General features: G+C 45.2%; 2 protein-coding genes across 2 annotated transcripts in view; one reads left to right on the top strand and one right to left on the bottom strand.

Moving 5' to 3' along the window:
* zwilch (zwilch kinetochore protein) overlaps positions 1-14,931 on the top strand; it is a 36,878-nt gene that overhangs the window by 8,729 nt on the left and 13,218 nt on the right. Inside the window, exons 20-22 of the transcript XR_005098377.1 lie at positions 1,771-1,858; positions 11,450-11,537; positions 11,642-11,766. The gene's annotated coding sequence lies outside the window, so the exon portion shown is untranslated. The remainder of the gene's footprint in view (positions 1-1,770; positions 1,859-11,449; positions 11,538-11,641; positions 11,767-14,931) is intronic.
* snapc5 (small nuclear RNA activating complex, polypeptide 5) lies at positions 27-1,517 on the bottom strand. Its single transcript, XM_037255361.1, has 4 exons — positions 1,351-1,517; positions 891-1,011; positions 742-822; positions 27-648 (listed from the first exon to the last, which is right to left on the bottom strand). The coding sequence occupies exons 2-4, from the start codon at positions 978-980 to the stop codon at positions 454-456; spliced, it is 366 nt and encodes a 121-aa protein (XP_037111256.1). The 5' UTR covers positions 981-1,011; positions 1,351-1,517; the 3' UTR covers positions 27-453.

Genomic DNA, 14,931 nt, shown 5'->3' with positions numbered 1-14,931 from the left:
GAGATGTAAATAAAAATAATCTTCTAGAAAATGAAAACACATACAAAAAATTGTTTATTTTGTGCTTATGGTATCTTTATATGGCCCAGCCATACTCTTTAGTGCTAACAGGCACATTTTAACATTAACATTTGTAGTTTTCAGCTAAACAGTGGTACCTAATAGTCAAATGGATAGAAAAAATAAAGCACCTACACGTCACCGGATATTTCGGTGTGACATTTCTAACGACATTTGAAACAAAGATCGTACGACTAACTGAAATTCGAATGCATTTCACAAGGTAATGGAGAGGATACTATGAGCACCAGACTAAAATCCAACAAGCCACAAACTAGTGACAATAAATTAAACTTTTCAAATGAAAATACTACACCGTTGGACAAATCAACACATCTACAGAACGTGACATTGGAGTGTTTAGATGCAGCATGAAGGAAGAAGCCAAGCAGCTCAGTAATCGTCGTCATGTTCGTCATCCCCATCGGGCACAAACACAAACTCGTCATCATTTTCATTCTGCTCTTCTTCATCATCCTCATCTTCTTCCTCATCTTCTTCCTCTTCCTCCTCCATATTGTAATCGGCAGCAGTATTCAGCAGAAGCTTGGTGCAGTTGATTTTGTTTTCATCGTCGAGGTTGACATCCTGCACATACAAAAACAATATTCTTGATACAAATCTTGCATGTGATTAGATTTTGCTATGTATCTGGTGAATGGACACTCTCTGATAGGATACCTCAATTTCTGGAGACGGGCATTTGGGTTCTGCCTCCTCATTTTGAGCTCTAATAATTGATTTCAAGGCACCTTCTTCAAACTGAAACACAGACCAAACAAAATGTACAATACAAACCAAATAAAATGCTGTTTAAATCGGATGCTCACCTTTAACCTGTTCAGTTGGTCCTGTAGCATGACTTTGATTTTGAGAAGAGTCTCCTCTTCCTTTTTCAACTCTTGTAGACGGCTGTGCATTTTTACTGGTTTCACATTAGCATACCACACACTGAAATAAAATTGAGGTGAGATTAGCTTCTACTTCAACAAGTAAAGGTCGATGCAGATCCCGTCTAATGAGAAGTGCATGGAGCTGTGCATGGCGAGTACAAAAGGATGTCTGTCATTCTTTTCCTCTCGCAAATATCACAAATGGTCAACAGAGCGATTCATTGTGTTGTAGTCGTAGCGCCATTTAATTTTCAAACGCGAGAAAAACGGAGCCTAGTAAGACATTTCTAACGTTAGTCAAACCGAGTTTAAAACACAAAGACTTTATTCCGAACTGGGAACCCGGAAAATAATAACGGCGTGTTTTCCATTCCCCAAAGCAGAATATCAGCGTTACCTCTGTTGCCCGTCGTGTTTAGAGCTGCATAATAGCGGAGGCAAAAGTGTGGCAAGCAAGCAGACTCTGTTTTGAAAATAGCGATTTATTAACGAGCAGACAACACCGTATGCCTGCAAGTGCAAAACTCTGCTTCCTGTTTACTTCCTATGGTGACGTCACTTTCGTGTGCTTGCTTTTAAAGTCGTAGGAATTTTCAAAATCACCAAGCGAGGCAGCAGTTTGTTTCCTTACATTTTTACTTTCAGGTAATATACTTTTATTCACCTATAACAAACCAAGACGAGTGACGAATGAAATGAAACATTTGATCCTTAACACTTTCAATACTTTTCAATTTATCTGGAAGCGACCGTTGATAGTGTTGCACGTTTATCGTGACTGTAGAATTTACGACATTAAAAATGTCTTTAAATGCAGCGTCAGCTTGACTTGATATTTGGCGACACCTCGTGCTGAACAACAGTAACGAGCACCCGCTACTGAAGTGCAAGTCTCAACTTACAAGGTAAAAACAAAAACAACTCTTCACCTAACATTTATTTCCGTTGAAACACAATTGGATCATATGTTTAGTTGACACAAAAAAAAAAAAAACACCGCCACAGAAGTAAACAGTAGTTTATATGTAGTTTTTGTACAGAACTCGACTGTTAACGCACGTGTCTCCCGAACTGAAGTGACAAGTGGTAACATTATGGCATGAGAAAGCTCATTTGTGACAGTAGTGGATGATTTTTAGCCCAATAATAAAGCAACAAGAGTCACGCCAGTTAGGCCTCAGAAGCTGGGGTGTGCTAGCTCATGCTGCATTGTTGCATTGGATGTTTAGTTGCAAATGCTAATTGCCCTTCTCGGGATTACAAGTGAATGCAATGTCAACATGTCATTTTCGAAGGAACATAACATAATCATCCTTCCCTCTTCCTCAAATCTGCATGTAAATCTTCATCAGTCTTCATGATCTATTCCAGTGAAGGCGAACAAGTGAAAAGTTAATAAATCACAGATGGTGCTCATTGATGTGAACGAGATCTAAAACGCCTCTTAATCAGTCGCCAAAAACTGTGAGAGGAGTGGAGCCTATTAAATTCTTTATACCATTCCTTGGCTAAATCCATCCAGATGTGATCATCACAGCAAACTGGCATGACAGGAGACAAGCCAAAGCCCCGCCCGGAGAAACAATAGACTTGTCTCTTTTCTTCGACATGTCAACAGAAGTGCCGGAAGTTGCAGCGTCACCAAACCATAGTCACGTGATAACATCTGTCAATATTTTTGGCCTTGCTTGGAAAACTCTAGGTGTGTATCAGTGATCAGTGTCGTAGTGAGCTGAAGGATTTGGGGAGGTCAGATGAAGAAGTGCTCTCTGAGAAGCAGCTGCCAGCCTCACCAGCACCAGGCGGCCGTGTTTCCGTGCGGTAGCTTGCAAGTGGCTAATGCGATGCAGTTATCGCCCCAGACGCAGTTGCTTTCTCCTTGTCATCGCGCATACTGCGCCGCTGCTCTGACATTTCCTTCGCGCGGGCGGCTGAACGGCAGCTGAGGCCACCACTCAGTCAGCCCTCCATGTGGCCGCCGGCCGTGTGTGTGTGAGCGTCCGTCTGCGATGCCGTTTGAAGGTGCTCCCACATTCTGTGGAATGCAAGGCTGCGCTGGGCGTGTTGGAAAAGGGGCCTCCCAAAAGGAGAGGAGGAAGGGAGGCGGGGGGGACATAAAAGAGAAGCGGGGGTGACCTTTGAGCAGTGCAGTCGGGCTAGTAAAATGAAGAGCATTGCAAATGTGGAGGGGTGAAGATGAAGATTATCCAGAGCGAAAGCTGATACCTTGAGAGTTTGTCTTGTAATTGGCTCGTGAGGGGTTAGAAAGGTCACGCGGTCATTGTTTTCTTTGAAAAAAGAACTCGACTACGTTTGTAGACCAAAGCGCCTATTACGACAGCATTGTTGTAACAATCGCCGCTGTTCCGCGTTATTGATTGCCGTGATGTGCTTTAGGTCAGGTGAAGGGAAACGAGGGGGGGCGGCAGCTCCAGGATGTTCTCTCTCAAGCATTCCACTGGGGTGGACGGGAGCCTCGGGCGCCTGTGGAAGGAAAGACTCATGTGATTCGGGGGCCTTTGTTTCCAAGGAACTACCTCAGCCTTTACATATCCGTTTCCGACCTCCCGCACACACATATACAGTATGGTCGTGCATATCTGCACGCACACACGTCTGACTCCTGATTGTCTTCACGCTCATCACCACTGATAGAGATGAATACGTTGCTGGCCGATATCTCCATGTGCTTAGGCGCAGAAAGGCATGAAAAAAATTCTTTGCTTGAAATCAAGAGACGTGGAGAAGGAATTTGAACCTCAAAGCTCAGAACTATGAGGCAGATGTGAAAGTTAGGTTAGAAGAAATAGAGCTTCAATACAAAACGTAAATTGTATTTGATGTATTGGTTGTGCATGTTTAAATTCATGCAAATTAACCCCCTGCCCCCCCCAAAATATCTTAAATTGCCATAATTTGGGACGAATAAAAAAATATGAATTGGGAAATAGTAAAGACTGTCATTGCGCAATTGGCAATAAAATAGCAATAATAATAATACAATCGATATTCTATAGGTTATTGACTAATTTATGACCCCATTTAGTTGTTCTTGCATTAATCTGAGGTTGCATCTTGATTGTCAAGTGACATACTTACTAAACATTCTGCAACTTAATCATGCGGGACTGCGTGCAAAATGGAAAAGATTTGACAAATGTTTTGATCTCCTGGAAGCGGCAAAGTTAGTGAACCCAGTTTGAACGCCTTGGCAGATCCAGGATGTTAGGCCGTCCCATGTAACCGCAGTCAAACCATTCAGGCCGGGCTTGAAATGGAATGAGCGCCGCAAGCAGGGGGGGGGGGACGGGGGGGACGCCACGGGGTCACGGCATGACAATTTGGCCCCGATACGATGCGGTTTGCTCTGGCAGAGTTCGGAACCCGAGTCGAAATTTATGAACTAATTGACCACCCGTACAGAGCGTCCGCTGGCCGTTCTCCACGCAGAACGTCGAGTCTGCGGTGTGATTAATGACTTTCCTTTCCGCTCTCTTTCTCCCTGTCCTCTCCCTCATTTTGTAAGCCTCCCCGGGCTGGTTCTTTGGCGGGATCCTTCACACCTCCCTTGATACCTCAAGTTAAACAGGCTTGTAATGTCAGAGCAGCCGGAAGAAAATGATTCTTTTTTTTTTTTACTGTTGGCTTTCCATAATGATTCCATTTGTCATTTTGTTCTATTGGTGAGTTGGAAACGCCCAATTGCCTTCCCACCCAATGTGATGAAAGATGCTTTGGAATGGGGTCAGATAAATGGAAAGACTACGTTGGGTCGCTAGGAAGTTTCCTACTGATTTTGCTCACAGAGAGATTGGCAAACGGCAATTTATATATTCACCGCCTTGTGCTAGCGACGCTCGCTTTGATGGCCCCGACGCGGCGAGCGGAGTACCGATCCCCGCCCACCGATATCCCGACCCGAGCTTCCAAAGTGAGACATTCCAGACAGGCGTCCTGCCCGTGACTAATGATAAGGCATTTTCAACTTTCCACCGCTGTGGGCCTCTTGGCATGATAAATGAAGTTTTCCCTTCTTGTAGTCCGGGTCAACACCGCAGAATAGTTTGACTTGGACCGCTTTGGGCGATTATTTTATGTTTGTACGTCTCCGACTTGCGGCTGTGATATATTTCACGTTGACTTTTTGCACTCGGGATGCCGACATCCCCGCCGAGACGAGGTGTCGTCAGTTTATTGCTGATTGGATGAAATGAACTTGATTACAGATCCTAGACGTGTCGTAAAAAGTTGGTGTTTATTCAAGATGTAATATATAAGAAGCATCTATTAGTGAGCGCGTATCGGATAATATTGCGATTCCAACTTTCTATGAGCCTGGATCAAATATGTCATCTCATTTCACAGTTTAAGGTTGTGCTCTGTTCAAAAAGTCATCATTAAACCTCAGTGGTTGCTTCTTTGGTTGTGCCAAAACCTTTCCACACATGCCCTTTTCCCAAATGAGTCTTAACATGGCGGATTTGTTTATACTTCATAAAGCTCATCAAAATTCCTCGGAAATCTTGATAAACGAATCACCACGCACAAACTTTATTTACATGATATTTAATCGTCTAACTTGTAGCCGTTTGTTTTTGGCATTTCTATGGAGCCTAAAGCAGGTTGATGTTTTACTTTGACTCTGCTTCGCGCAGATGACAAATCCGCGCAACTTGCTGAATGGAAAGAGGATACGGCCAGAAGTGGCGTATTCGTTCACCTTTCGCCCATTAGTGGACAAAGTTGAAGAGGTCTGTCATGACTGCGGCTTACATTGTTGGGCCAGGCAGGAAGTGTTATGGAGGGGCTGTGGGGGGCGTCACTAGGCAACAAGGCGGGCAACTTGGCGTAATGAGCGGCAGGGCTCAGGAGCTGTCTGCTCACTGTTCCAGGCCCTGACGAGAACCGACAGGCTGGCCCGGGACGGAGCTGCCACCCCGGCCACCTGCTCACAGCAATCATCACCGGCGCTCCGACCCGCCGGCCGGCCACCGATACGGCATACAGCCCCAATTATGAGCTCCGCGTGCCCCCCCACCCCTCATCCTCCAGCCATCACGAACACTACAGCCAGTCTGACAAGGCAGCCTTTTTTTCCCTTCAACAATCTCTAATTAACAACATTGGTCACGGCGAAGTCGGGCTGCCGAAGAGGCCCGGCCGGCCGCGCGGGTAATCAGCTTAGATACAAGTTTATTTCCTGCCCCCTGTGCCTCGCCGCTTCCAGCCGCGCTGGCTTTTTTGTGTGCGTTTACCTCCAATTTCCTCCCAGCGCTAATGTGTCTCGTAGCCACACTGTCACTTCCACTTGAGGCCATGCCGGCTGATCTTGCCATGGTTCTCAATAGAACATGAAAAAGTGGGAGTAGTACCTTACTCCAATTCAATAAGTGGAACTTTCACTCGGGATGGAGGTCCCATCAAAGCAAATCCTGGTGCTGAAATGTAGCTTGTGAGGGTGACCTCATTACCAGAGTAGGATTAAGTGTGTTTCAGCCCAGGGCAGAGAAGGCGGTGGAATTTCCTTTCATTGGGGAGGTGTTATTGTTGGAGAGCTGAATAGAAACCGAGCAAGCGAGATGAAATGTCTTTAGTCCCGATGCACGACTGCCACTACTGATTGTATGGAATTATGTCTAATCATCTGTCTCGACAATTTCAAACAAACCTCATATTGGCCGATGGACCAGACGTGACAAATATGCAGTTGGTATCTATTATTATGGAATACATTTGCCATTGCTGAGGGTGTCTGTTCTGGTTTACTCAAAGAGAAAAATGGGTTTCCATCATTCAGTTTTCCATGGTTTGATGTTTGTGGATTTGTGGTGTATTTTCGGAACACTTTATTTCTTTGATTAAACGTCATTTTGTGGGGGATTAATTGTGGTGGCCAATGATTGTTTAGTTGAACTGAATACTTATTGTATATTTGATATTCTGACATTTTTCCCCTCTCATGGTCTGTGAGTTAGATGAATGCAAGTTTCAAAGCTTGGTCGTGTGGTTGTAATTTTCAAGGCTTGTCTCAAGGCATGTTGTTGCGTTTGGAGACAGACTGACCGGCAGAGGGCGCTGCTTATCAAAAGCGTGTTAACCTTCAGCAGAGCCTTTACGTGCAGTCCCGAAGAACTCTGTTGAACATATTTTGGGCATTTATTTCTTTGTCATCCAAAATAAATTTGCAATCTTCGTGTTATGAACTAAAGGCGTCCAATGAAATTGAAGTTGCATTTCTGATGCAGTCTCAGTCGCGAGCTCGAGGCTGGCAGCTTATCCAGAGGAAGCCGTTTGAGGAGTTCCTGGAAAACACCTCTCAGATGAGGCAGGCGCAATGCAAACACACCATTTCCTGTCCCAGTGAGGCACACAACCAGGTATCGTTGTACATGTCTGACAATGACAATGAAGATCTATTCTATCATGTCCAACTCTTGCATCATTAATGTTCCGTTCCTTGAAACTCACTTGGAGATTTTAATTTGGGAATGGAGTACTTAGGACAGTTACGGCAATATCATGCATGGCTACTCTTTTGTTTTTTGAAAGTTATTTATGGGGCTACATTGACTGTTTTGTTTGCCTGCCATGCATGGAAACTATGTTGCCCATTACTCGATTTTTTTTTCCTGAATTAGCAATGTTTTCAGTGCAGAGGTTTATTACCGCAAAGTAATGACGAGGTAAGCTAACAATTAAACTAGCGTCTTCTACTTCTTCTTCTACTAATCCTTGTTCTTCTTTGAAATTTCTGGTAGTCTGGTTGCCCGGGGGTGACATGCTGCCTCTCATAGGTCAGCCGTGGTACTACGTCACAATTTCTTTTTTCTTTTTTTTCACTTGAAACGCTGTGTGCATGCACCCTGGTTTTTTTTTTCTGTGAAGGCAGGCCTTCTATTTAGATTACATTTCAGTAAGGATTGCATTGAATGGTTCATTGAGTTTGGCACCTTCTTCCAAATAACTGAGCACTACTTCTCCAATTAGTGGCAGTGTGATGATGGAGTATCACTGGCCGTCAGAGCTCCGTGAAAGAGCCAGCCTGTGCCTTCATTTTTTTCTTTACAAAAAGGAGGGCAAATGTTTGGTAGCGTGCGGTTTGCTATGGGTCTCTGAACTGTCTTTTTTTTTTTTTCTCTCTCTCTCTCCCTCTCCCTCCATGAAGTCAAAGTAAAGCGTTTGACATTTTAACTTAAGCCTGGCTACTGATCTCTCCTCCTCAAAATCCCTGCCCCCTGGCTGGGATCTGCGTGTGAATTGTGAATCAAATGAGTGGCTTAAACGTGGCTCAGCTCCCCTCCCGCTCTTGTCCTCACTCTCTCGCTTCTCTCCCCCATGCTTTAGTACAAAGGTGCCTCAATGAAAGCGTCTTTGCCGAAGTGAAATGATGAAGAATGAAAATTTGCCCATGTCAACGTAGCCAATGAGAGAAGGCAACTGTGCTTCTAAAAAGAAAGCAGCACAACTACTACTTTATTTCCTCACACATTTCTTTGTCATTTAGAAAGAAGTTGATCACCAGAATGTTTGAAATGATTTCCTTGGAAAGTGGAGTTCAAGCCAAAGTTCCTGGAAAAACATGCCTGAAAACGGAAAACTAGCTTCCGCGGCCGTCATCAACCGACGTCACAGAACAGATAGAGTTCAACTTTGAAGGTTCTTCTTTAACCATCAGTCGCCATGATTTGTTGCTTCAACTGAAGGAATGCATTCTGCAGTTTCAAGGTCAACTAAAACCTTGACATGTGAAGTGAAGGACGGTGGCCCAGCGGTGTCACTTTGTTATTGTACTGCGTGCCTCATGGCTGCAGCACGTCACTTTCCATCGCTTTCCCAGGTTAGCCCCCGAGAGGCTTTAGGCTGCCCCGCTGTTTACAATAGCTCCCATTCAGCCCGCTGCTCCTCATTGAAATTTCTATTTATAGGTGCCACTGGCGTGCACAGAGTCATCTGCTTGTTCTGAATGAGGTTTGGTGGTTTTGACAAGGTGAGCTGGATTAAAGCATTGGAGGGGGGTCTGAAGGACGGGTCATAGGCGCTGCTTGGGGGTGAGAAGGCCACCGCTGGCCCTGACTTTATTTGCTGCTCGCCCGCTATTTAGTTAAATGCTGAGCAGGTGATGAAGCAGTGTTAGCTAAACATTTACTCAATGCTCAAACTCCAGTTTGATCCCTTTCATGTGGCCCGCGTGTTTGCAACAGTCAGCCAAACGTGCACAAATTTTGCTTCCAATGACGGGAAGCCAGCATGAAACGAGACCACGCGGCACCTTGCTGTAACTTGTTACAACGCCGATGGCTGACCCCGACAGGCATCAGCAACTCATTCTTGCGACTCGATCCCCTGGAAAATATTTTGGACAATGTTTTTGACGAACGTAGCAATTACCATTTGGTGGCGGTAAAACAAATAAGAGTAGGAACCCCTGTTGATGCGGAAATGTTTTTGTCAGGGTTCAATTGAATGACAGCGCGAGGGGGACTGGAGATTGGTCATTTCCTTCCAAAGTTTTCTATTTTTTGTTTTGAGTCCTTGCTGTTTCGGTCACAGCGGCGCTTCGGCCGACTTGTACCACTCTATTGTGCTGCTGGCCTTTCTTTGAACCTGCGCGGCTATAAACATGGCTAAGTGCTCTCCTGCAGAAGCGGGCCCGCCGCGAGAGGACAATACTGTGACAGGAATTTGCTGTACGCTGTCGCCAGGCACACGCTTAATTAAACCTGTGCAGCGAGGGCAGATGGCTCTCAGTGGAGCAATGGAACAAAGCTCACTTAAATACGTACAACCTGAAACGGAGATTGCAACACTTCCCTAAAGTGATCTACATTTCTGAATTTATAAGTCCTGTTATAAGAGTGGAGAAATGAAACACAATGTCCTTTTTGGAGACATATTATCATAATGGTCATCTGCCGCCCGAGTTGGTCCGACCTGAGGCCAATCTCTTCTCGGAGCCTCGTTCAGCCAAAACCTAAACAGCAAGCTGAACTTTCCCTCTCATTTAATATGAAAACGGAGCCCCCCGTAAGCCGCCGGTTTTGTTTCAAAGACTTTTTGGACGGCTATCTCCTTGGTATCGCCCAGAAAAAACGTTGTCACTGTGTGGTCAGGATAAGCTGCATTGGGATGGAGTGCAAATGAATGCCAGTGTGGTCATGTTTGGACAGTTTAGAGACGGCTCCAGCAGAAAAACCCTCAAAGTCATCTAAACATAGGAACTCCTAAACCTTGGAGGCTCTCACGGTCTTGACTGAGTTGCAAGATGACAGAGAGTCCCTGCCGTTACTAAAGACAGAAACGAGCCAGAGCAGTGGACAGCTTTGAACATTTTTAGGCCTTATAAGTGTGTGTTTTTGCACTATTTGAGCACTTTATGTTTGTCCAGGTGGTTTCAGGTTCTTGTTTGTCCCCCCCCCCCATGTATATTTTTGTAGTCTACGTGTTTACTCATGGTGGCAGCGAAGTTCACAAGTGGCAGGATGGCAGATAGTAACAATACTTCAAAAAAAGCCAAATACTTGCTTCAAGATGTTAATTGCCACTCCCAGATGAAGTTTCCTGTCAAGCGAAACAATGTCAATGAGAATTACGTGTGTGTATTTAAATTAACCACGTCAACTTTTTCTTTCAAAGTCGGCTAGCTTAAAGCTGACACGCGATGCGAAACGCCGTCGATGGGCTAGCAGCTCTATATTGACACATTTCAACTCTGAGCTTATTACCATGATATTTGTAGGCATGTGAGCTAAAATTTCCAGATACAATGACAGGACAGTAACAGTACTTTGAATAACAGTAGTTTTACTTCCAATGCTTAAGTATATTTAATAAAAAAATATATAAAAAAAAATTATTTTAATAATCAGGTACTTCTATTAGTCTAGTAATATTCTACAAGGTGACTAATTTCTACCAAAGCTATTTTCCACTTGTACTTTTACTTTCGTGTCACTTCCAGGGTCTTTCTATATACAAGACTGGTTGCACAAAAATGCTGCCACCCACAAAGCCTCTTAATGAATAAACAGAGCAAAAAGAGATTACTACACACACCCTCGTTCATCTAAACACAAACTCAAGTACAATAGATGCGGTTCGACAATTATTCCTCATCGTAGATGGTCAAGACGTTTTGTTTACTGCGGTTCAGCTTCTGAATACAACATTCCGTCCTTGACATGCGGATGTTGCTAAAGCAAAAGGACGCTCTGTTCCCAAATCGGACCGCTCTGTCTGGTAGACGAGGTCTGAAATCTTCCCAGTCAGAGTTTTGGGTTGACTCTGATCAGAGACAGCTTCATTCATGTCTTCAATTAATGCCTCCACAACCCCGGAGTCATTTTCCACTCTCTAATTTATGTAATAAGTCGAGCAGGGAGGCCGCGAGTAGCTCAGCCAGATTTGCGCTGCTCATTAGCTCCAAGCAACACCGCGGCCTGTGCTGTATTTAACGTAATCACGAGGCCAAATTAACGGCAACACTGGCCTCCTTCCAGGTGCAATGTGGGCAAAGGTTTGGATGAGTGGAGAGAGGGGGGGAGAACCTGGACAGCTGAAGGAAGTGGAACGAGATGCTTGCTCAAGGTGAGTTCACAATCTAAACGGTCGTATGCAAAATAATCACAACTAAAACATAAACATTAAAAGTTGGCTTTTTACAAATGTCGCATATGCCGTCGTCCTTCCAGGAGAACTCTCGACTTTCACAGCAGAGGGAAAATAAAAGTTCCTCTGGATGGAAATTTTGATGCTAGCTTTGGCTGTGGAGATTGCCTTTCTAAAAGACGCACATCTGCCATCCTCCACGCTGATGGTAAGATAGCCAATAACTAGCGCTTGCTTGGGATTGTGTGCGTGCGCACAACCAGTGACAAAATGCAGTCCTGCGTGTCTGCTGCGTGATCACACGCAGCTCTGTGGCAACGTTGCACTCTTATCTGGAGTTCATCTGGAGCTTAGCAGAATTGGAGGCAAATTCACCAGAGCACTTTTATGACTTGCCTCAGTGTACTAAGCAATTGAAATGACAAACGTTGTATTACTTAGCAACTTATTGAATGTCTGTAATAGAAGTCGAAATTGAAGTTGAATACTGAGTGTGCGGTGAATTTGTGTTTGGTTGCGCCCCTTCTGGCCTTAATTGCTACATAGCCGCCGCGGCAGCAGTGGAAGATTACCAATGGAAACTCCAACTGGGATGAAAGACTTTTAAGATTTAGGGCCTCTGGCACTGGTGCAAATGTCATGTAACACTTTGTGCACTGAAGCAGGAGCTCCTATGTTCAGCTGTACGCTTCCAAAAAGTCATGTCCTATGACCGAAGCGATAATTACACAGCCGTATACGGAATGCTGTGTCGTTGTAAGCTAACGTCGAGCCTTTTGCGTAAGGGTTGGTGGCAAGTCATCACACGCTGTTGTGTTGACACACTATATGCGATCTGCGCTTTTCTATAAGCCATTCGACTGTCAGTGAAGCATCCACTGGCCTCTGTCTGTTGTTGTTGCCACGACAACCGGATCCACACTCCTATAAAGCGAGCATTTTTATGACATTTATTACATTTTGAAAAGAGTGGCCTTCGAATAAGACCGACTCACAATATGAGCTAGCCAGAGAGGTGAAATAGTATTTTCCAAGAGCTCGATTCAAACCTTTGCGGGGATTACCTACATTTTATAAATCAATCAAACCCAAACCAATAAATGCACATGTGGCTATATATGGCTAAAGAAATGAATGTTATGGACTCCATCGTGCGTGTGAACGCTGCTCGCTAGGGGCTCACGGGGGCCTCCCTTCATGCATCAGAGCTGTTTGGATTTAGGAGCCGCCTACCATCTCCTCGCTCCCTTATCTTAATGACCATTAACCGCTTCTGCTTTGTGTCAGTTTGAAGGAAGGCACAGGAAGAGGGAGAAAGAAACAAACAAAACCCAAAAAAATCCAATGAGATATTGAGAGCGAGGGCCCGCGCTGAAAAAATTCCTCACGGCTGATAAGAGGGAGAAAAAGATCCAGTTTACTGCACAGATAGGCTCGGAATGTGTGGCCAGATGATGATGATGATGATGACTACGTTGCCCCTATCTCGCTCAGCCTGCCAAGACACATCACCGCCGACTGCCTCCGTGCTCATTGGTCCAAGCTGCTGATTTCCCAGAAGAAGAAGAATACTGCCTGGGTTGTGCGCTCTCATGACTTTCCCTGAGCGGCTGCACTATAATATCATGCACCCCTAATTACTGCATATGCGTGGTGAAATGCAGCCAAAAGCACTATAACGGCAGACTACTACATACTGCGGTCGATATAATATTCATACGTATATGCCCCCTTGTCTAATTTTAGCGTGATGACTCTGCGGCGCAAAACGTCAGGGCTCAACGCTCCTTCCCCTTGAAAACACACAATTTCATGCGAATGATTGGTCAGCTACAATAGCAACAACATTGACATGAGAGGAAATGGAATCCGGCCCAGACTGGATGGAGCGAGGCCAGGTAGTCCGAGAGGGAGGGCATTTAGCCAGCTCCCAGCGTTTTCATTTACAATAAATCACAGTGCGTAGATGGCTCCTAAAAAGGCCTGCGCAGACACTGTCTGTAGGTCAGAGACGGAGAGATTGGGTTAGTGGGGAGCCAGAGCTGAATGAGGATCAGACTCCCACTCAGCTGTCTCCAGAGGAAATCAAACAAGCCTGTGCTGTGCGCTTCATTATTTCCTCAGTCGACTCAGCGGCAGAGAGAGCAGAGCGCTGGCGACGCGGCCATTTAGTATTTGGAGTCTCGGCTGGCGCGGACCGGACTTGAAGTCGGCAAAGTTTGGCCCGAATTGCGACCCGGATCGAATGCCGTTTGGGAGCAGAAATGGTGTCAAACTAGTCGGCAGGTTCCGACGCTAGTATCGTCAGGGTCCGATGACACGGATACCGCCGGCGGCTCTCTCTAGCGCCGGGCGCGACTCAACGGGTGTCGCTGATATGCGCGACCATGCCGAGTGAGCTTGCACTCGGTTGTGGGAAAGGGACAAGAACCGTACTTCTATCGGCTTGCGTGTCCAAGACAAAGTGGCACCAGTGGAGCACCGCCCCAAGCACAAAGCGGGTCATAAATGTTATCACCCCACGGCTCCTGTGACATACTCACTTTATCTTACTCATTAAGGTCAGTCCATTGTGGCGTTTTCTTTTTTTTTTTTTTCCGTCTGGGCTGAATCATAGTCTGTGCCAGTCAAGAACCAGTTTGGGCATTGTTTGGAAAGTATGCAATCAAGTAAAAGCGAGACAGGTTTATGTTTTATGTGATGACGGAAGGAGATGCGGCGCTATGAAGCTCAGAAGCTAGCAAAGAAGAATGTTAGCTGGCCCGACAAACACGGACGGAACAGCGCTAATCACATTCCAATTATGGTCGGACACAGCAATTTGGCTGCTATTTTCAGTCCCGTCTAAGTAAGGGTGTGACAAAAAAAATGTCTGTCATCCAGTTGAAATACGGCACCTTGTGTAATGTATGATTCGGGCTATCTGGACTGTAACCATATTTTATGGAGGCTCCTTCCTGGTGCAGCCGTGAGAATTCCCATATGTGAGCATGAGCTTCCCACTGAGACGGTTGACTTTAATGGGCCTGGCCAGATGGCTTGAATATTTTCAAGCGCATTGTTAAAATACAAAGAAGCACCTCATTACTCTGGGTGTTTGTTTGGCGGACGCTTTTAATTGGATCGTCGTGAACATGGGAATGGATCATCCGCATGTGCGGACCAACCTCAAGTCCAACTTAGAAGAAAAATGACAGGAACATTCGGGAATTAGCCAGCTAACCTCATCATAGATTCGGGTATAGCCACAAATGAAAATCTCAAGAATTGGCAGGCAACAAAAATATGGCCCAAATAATAGCGTTTCATAACGACCCTTCCATGGTTGCTTCAAGGCACAGCCTGCAAAATCATTTTTTTTTTTTGCAATGCA

Source organism: Syngnathus acus, chromosome 6 (genome assembly GCF_901709675.1).
Source record: "Syngnathus acus chromosome 6, fSynAcu1.2, whole genome shotgun sequence".
In the NCBI taxonomy this organism is placed as follows: Eukaryota; Metazoa; Chordata; class Actinopteri; order Syngnathiformes; family Syngnathidae; genus Syngnathus; species Syngnathus acus.
Note: the sequence above shows the minus strand (reverse complement) of the source record. Positions and strands in the feature narration are given on the sequence as shown.